This window comes from Dipodomys ordii, unplaced genomic scaffold, assembly GCF_000151885.1.
Source record: "Dipodomys ordii isolate 6190 unplaced genomic scaffold, Dord_2.0 Scaffold71, whole genome shotgun sequence".
Taxonomy (NCBI): Eukaryota; Metazoa; Chordata; class Mammalia; order Rodentia; family Heteromyidae; genus Dipodomys; species Dipodomys ordii.
Window position 1 is genome coordinate 1,069,950 of NW_012267287.1, and position 6,311 is coordinate 1,076,260.

Genomic DNA, 6,311 nt, shown 5'->3' on the forward strand with positions numbered 1-6,311 from the left:
GCTGGATGGACTGCGTGCAGTTCCTGCGTGACTAGGTCAGGCACTCCCCGTGTGAGCTTCCTGGCGCCCCTGGCTGCAATGGTCAGGGCGATGCGTGCCCCCCCCCCGCAGACCTGGCTCTGAGGGGCTAGCAGGACTGGCTGGGGTCTCCCTCGGTCATCTTCCAGGGAGTCAGGAGCTGTCCTTTCTCCTGCGACCCCTGCTCTGTAGCGCAGAGGTTAGGGGATGCAGCTGAGCACAGGACGCCAGCCCTGAGTGGCTAGTCCATCGCCCGCGGGGAGCTTCCCGAAGGCCCAGTGCCGCCACTGTCCCCAAGACAAGCCCAGATGGGTCACACTCCGCCCAACCCCTCCAGCGGGGGCCGTCGAGGGTGGAGCGGCCTTGCTTGTGGGCGGGAACCCCTCTGTCTTCTCCTCCCGGGTCCCTAGTGCCTGGACAGGGTGAGAGGCCGGCAGGGCCATGGGCTGGGCGGTCAGGGTCAGGCCCACACCCTGGCCAGCGCTGTGTGGGACACGGATCAGGTGGAGCCGGGACTGGAGCTGCGGGGTGGAATGGCTGGGGACACCCGGAGGGCTCCCTGGAGGAGAGGCCAGGAAAAGCCCACAGGACAGAAGTGGCTGGGTCTGAGGGGATGCTCCAGCTGACTGGCCAGGACGGCTGGCCACTCCAGCCCAGGCCTGGCCAAGCCCCCAGGCAGCGCTGACTCCTGGCCATCCTGAGGACAACAGAGGCCGGCATTTAAATTCCAATTGAGTCAGCCAGAGTGGCCTGGGGCGTGAGAACAGGAGCCCCACCCCCCGCCCCAGCCCCGCCTGCCGCATTCCTGCCTCCCCGGAGATGGCTGCGGCCAGGCGGTCGCCAGGGGGCCGGAATGCAGCGCTCAATGGAAATGGACAAGGGCCCATTGAGCAGTGACGGGCAGGATTGAGCCGTCAGCACCCCGGCTCGGCTCGGGACCCCTTCTCCGCCCCACCCCCTACCCCAGCACGCCTGATGTCAGCCGCCGTGGACACCGCTGGCCCTCCCGCTGGCCCCAAGGCCGTCTCCCGAGCAGGTGTAGCTGTCCCCTGACTGCGGTGCCCTGACCAAGGGCTGGCCACTGGCTCTGGTCTCCTCTCCCTGCAGCCTTAATCCTGTCCTGTCCGCTGCTACCCATGACCAGAGGAATTAACCCCTCTCAGCCTCAGGGCCGGGGGCCGCTCCTCCCCTTGCCTTGCCTGTTCTCCTGTCTGATCTGGTCCTGTCTGGTTTTCCCCAGCGGTTCTGGACCCCCTTCCCCTGCTCTGCTCAGCAGCTGTGGGGAGCCACACAGGCTTGGGTTAGCGGGTGCGTGGCCAGGGCCCTGTCCCAGACCCTGGGTCCCGGAGCTCCAGGAAGCCCATGAGGCCGCAAGCCAGTGATGCTGGAGGGGGTGCCTGGGTGGCAGCGCTGCCCTGGCCTCCCCGAGTCCTGAGGACGGAGGCCCATTCAGTGAGGGCACCCGGAGGCCCTCAGAGCTCCGTCTCTCTACTTCGTGGCCTGTTCTTGGTTGTCTGCCCGCCCGCCGGGGCCGTGATGGACAGCTGTGGGTCTGAGCAGTCTCTACCAGCATCCCCTCTTGCGGGCAGGGCCCGCTGCAGGCCTGGTTCGATCAGTTCAGCGGGCTCTGCCCACCTGTGGGCCTGGCGGGGGGGAGGGGTACCCAGGGGTGAGGAGAGCTGCACCCCCCGGCCACCGCCGGGCCCCAACACTGCCTGCTTACACAGTGTCCAGGCCCAGCAGTGGCCGCCCGCCACCATCCATTCTGGGAAGGACAGGACCTGTTCTGCTCGGATGAGCTCCAGGGCCGTGCACAACGCTGTGCCCACAGAAAGGGCTGCCGTGGTTGTAGATGAGTGAGAGGAGTAAGACAGTGCCGGAGGAGTAAGAGAGTGAATGACCTCAGAGGGAAAGGGGTCAGGTGGGGAAACAGGAGATGGGAGGTGGCCCTGCTCATGGGAGTGGATTCATTACTGACTGTGACCCTCTGCGTGTCACCCTTACCATAAAAAAAAAAACAAGGGCCGGGAAGGTGGCTCAGTGGTGGAGCGCTTGCCTGGCATGCATGAGGCCCTGGGCTCGATTCCTCAGCATCACACACACTGAAAAAGCTGGAAGTGGCGCTGTGGCTCAAGTGGTAGAGCGCTCGCCTTGAGCTGAGGGACAGCGCCTAGGCCCCAAGACCAACAAAAAAGTGAAAAATAAAGAGAATGAGTAAACGAGTGAGTGAGAAATAAGTGAATGAGGGATGGATGGGAGTGAGCGTGGATGAGCAACGGCTGCGTGGACACGGGGCTGATTCCAAATGGACAGGTGTGGAGCTTAGGGGGTGTCCGTGGGGGCGGGGCTGGCGGCACTCAGCAGTGAGGCCCAGGTCTGAACCGCCGGCCATGCGGGGCCTGGGCTGGCCACGCACCCGGCCAGTGAGGCCTCTGCTCAGTATGGCTGACAGAGCAGCTCTGGGCTCCGGGAGTGGTGTCGGCAGGCGGGGGCTCCTGGGAGGCCGGGGCTCTGTGCGGCGTCCGTCCTGCTCCACAGCCAGCCAGGGGTGGCACCGTGCAGCCTGTTGCAGAAGACACGCTGCGGGCGGCCACGCCAGGAGCTGCATCTCAGGACGCCCACCATGCCCAGGGGTGCTCAAGCTCCCGGGCTATCCAGCGGGGGCCGCCTAAGAGCCCAGGCCAGCTATAGACCCAGGCTATGGGGTCCCTTTAGACCCCCATGCCTTAGCATGGGAGGCACACTGGAGGGACGGACGGTCTCAGGCTTGGGCCCCAGGGCCACGCGTGACCACAGAAGCCTCCCAGAGGGGACAGGCAGGGCGCAGGGACTGAGCAGGATGGAGCTCTGAGAGAGAACCCCTAGCAAAGGCCCTGAGGCAAAGGACACACGTGTCTGAGGAAGCAGTGTGAAGGGGAGCTAAGGTGGACCAAGAGAAAGTTCTAGAGGCCTTGGCTGTGAGCACAGCCCAGGAGCCACCAGGCTGTGATGTTCCTACCCGGATGCACAGGCCCTGGCCACCTGTGGGCGCTGTGGGACGAGCCACTGAGGGCCCCGAGGCCGTCACGGAGCCGCCAGGGCGGCCGCAGGGCGGGACCCCTAGGCAGCTTTGGGGAGACAAGGCAGGCAGGCGGAGGCGCTGGCCGCGTCCTCCTCCGGCTTGAGCTCATGCCTAGCGCCTGACTGAGGGAGGTTCTGCCAGGACTCCGCGCTGGGGCGGCAGAGCCAGCCACGCCCACCCTGCGCCTCTGCCGCGCTGCCCCCGGCGGGCTCAGGGCCAAGGTGGAGCAGGACCCGGTGCTGCCCACAGGGCCTGCGGCCCCGCTCCCGGTGGACAGACCAAGGCTGTCTCTCTCCCTGCCCAGGGCTCTGAGACGCTTTCGTTTTCTTGTCCTGCACGAGGCGGATGTGTAAAGGCTATGCCTTCGAGTGGCTGCGCGGGGCCGCGTCTGCTTTCCATCCGGACACTTCCAATGTCGCAGCCCGGGGCCAGGCCGGGCACAGCCGCCCCACCCCACAGCCGCGGGTTGACCGGGGCCAGGACCCAGCCTGGCGGTGTGTGCGCATGACCTGTGTTTGCACAGCGAGCCTCAGACACCACGTTCCCATGCACACACACACACACACACACACACACACACACACACACACACACACCACTTGCTGGACATGAGTTCCGTCCACCTCAAAGGCAAGGGCACTTATCTGAGCCCTCAGCTGCACCCCAAGAGTGTCCCAGATGTTGGCAGAGCTGCAATGGCAGGAGCAGGCAGGGGTGGGGCGCGGCAGGGTTGAGGGAGCCGTGGGGGCGGGCATGGGGCGTGGGGCGCTTCGGGACCGGGGGAGTCCCCGGGAGCGGGCACAGGCTGCGGGGGTGCGGAGGCTGCGCATGCCCCACACGGGTCCCTCCAAGTATGGGGGGCGGGCACCTGGATGCGGGTGTCGGGGGGTGCGAAGGCCTCAGTCCCTTGACTTTGCTCACTGAGTCCTCTGCAGTCCCCCCCACACGCCTTGTGGGCCCGCCCCAGCTCCAGCTGGCAACAGCTGGCAACATCTGGAGGCCATGCAGCCCTGGTGTCAGCGCCGGCGCCGGCGTCTACTGCAAGGCTGCAGCTGGGCCTGTGCCCCCCCCCCGTGCTCTGTGCCCGGCGGGTGTCCTTGGGGTGCGGCTGGGCGGGGCCAGGGGACACTGGTGAAGCTGTCCCCACCTGCTCCAGGACTGGAAGCTGGCCCTGAGTTTTCTGTCTCTGTTTGAACCCCCTCCATGGACTTCAAAACAAAAAAAAACCCTAGAATGCTGGGTCTTGCTGTCCCGACTGAGCACCCTGACTGCCCCATGGGGCCAGGGGCCAGAGCTGGAAGCAGAGCCCCTGGGAGCCGCCCTGAGGCCAGGCTGTGGTGGGGCGGGCTGGCACCCACTGCGGCCCCCTTGCTGGCTAGCTTGTGGCCCTGGGGTCACCCAGGAAGAGCCAACCTTGGGCTCCAGCCCAGGCTTCTGACACCCTAACCTCACCTCCCCTTCCCACAGGGTCCTGAGAGTCCCTGAGTAAGCCCAGCCACGGTGGCCTCTGGAGAGGAAGGGCACTGAGCAGCCGCCCTCGCTCCGGGGGCCCTGGCAGCCCAGCTGTTGCAGAGCCGAGGGTGGTGGGTATCACAGGCCCCACAAGCCTTCCTGGAGGCCCATCCTCATGATCACAAGTGACGTTGCTCAGGGCCAGACCCAGGCTGGGTGCAGGAGGGTGCTGAGCCCAAAAGGAGCTTGGTGGTAGGGGAGCATGCGGGGCCGGGCACCGGGGACTCTGACATGCAGGTCCGAGTCTCCGAGGCCAGCAGCGCCCAGTGCTCTCCACACGGAGGCCTCCAGAGATGCGCCCAGCACCCTTCTGAACCTGCCCAAGTCGGGCTGGCCATCCTCACCCCGGGGTGGGGGCGGGGGTGCAGAGCCAGCCAGGAGAACCTGCACGGCAGGGCCCTGGGGAGCCGGGGGCGCGGCCCATCGAGTCTCCACCTGCCCGACCAGCCCAGTTCCGGCATTACCTGTTCTGTGAGCTCAGTAGCAGTCAGTGGAAGCCTTTAAGCCCTTGACAAGAAGAACACGGTGTCTTGTGTGTGTTGTGCATGTGTAGTGTGTGTGTGTGTGTGTGTGTGCGCGCGCGTGTGCACAGCACCGTGTGGGGGAGCCCAGAGAGCCCCCTCGGGGGCCCGTCCTGCAGGGCAGGGTGGGGGAGGGGATGCGCTCCTGAGAGTGGACACGGAGCTTGGGGTGGGAGGAAGTTGTGCCTCTGGGCGGCTGAGGCCCCAGCAGGGCTGTGCTCTCCTAGCCCACAGGGCAGGACGTGAGGGGGCAGGGGTCCCCGGGTCCCCGGTGGGAAGAGGCACTCCCACAGTTGGCAGTCCAGCAACCCCGCCCAGCAGCCCTGCGGGTGGGCAAGCCAGCAAGCCCACACCTGTTGCGGACAGATGGTGGCCCCAAGACAAGGCTCGGAGCAGGCCAGAGGCAGGGGCGTGACTCTAGGGAAAGGCGCCAGACAGGAAAGTCCCCCTGCCCCGTGTACCCTTCCCCAACCCTGAGCCCGGGGCCCAGCCCTGAGGGCTTCACAGCCAGAAGGGTAAACTGATCCTGGGGAAGCCACCAAGTGGGGTTGGCCCCAGGACCACAGGGACAGTCCTTGGGGAGTGCAGGAGGAATCCGTGGGGGGAGGGGTCACGATGGGGGAAGGGCACGGGACAGACCCCCTGGGGTGGCCCTTCTGCTCCTGCCGCATGCCTCCAGCTCAGTCTACCAGTGCTCGCTCACCTCCCGAACCCCAAGGGCACGGGGCCTGGGAGGGAGGCCATTCGTGAGCTAACCAGGTAACTGGGTTTCCCACTGGGAGCCTGGCTAGCCTGGCCAGGGCGCTGGGCACAGTTGTCCTGAGCCAGGTCAGCGGTGTGGAGGAGGGGTCCCAGGGGCTTCAGCTGAGCCACAGTGCCCTCAAGGTGACCACACATGAGCACGCACACGCACGCGTGCACGCACACACACGCGTGCACGCACACGTGCAGGCGGGTGGCACCCGGCTGCCTGAGGGGAGGCCCGGTGGGGTGAGGCCAGGCTGGGTGCCGGCAGAGGGCTTGCCCAGCCTTGCTCTGACCCAGTTTTCCAGGCACGACACGGCCCCCATGCCTGGGCGGGGGGCGCGGCCAGCACTGGCCGTGGGGCTCCCCCAGCTTCTCTGGGGCTCTGGGCCCACCACAGCCAGCCCCCCTTGGTGCTGGTCTCCACATAGACAGGGCAGACTCCCTCCCGGGAC

General features: G+C 66.6%; 1 protein-coding gene across 1 annotated transcript in view; it reads left to right on the top strand.

Moving 5' to 3' along the window:
• Nucleotides 1-3,832: 3,832 nt before the first annotated feature.
• Fgfr3 (fibroblast growth factor receptor 3) overlaps nt 3,833-6,311 on the top strand; it is a 24,475-nt gene continuing 21,996 nt past the window's right edge. Inside the window, exons 1-2 of the mRNA XM_013023872.1 lie at nt 3,833-3,930; nt 4,047-4,181. Coding sequence (XP_012879326.1) covers nt 3,833-3,930; nt 4,047-4,181 — 233 coding nt within the window. The remainder of the gene's footprint in view (nt 3,931-4,046; nt 4,182-6,311) is intronic.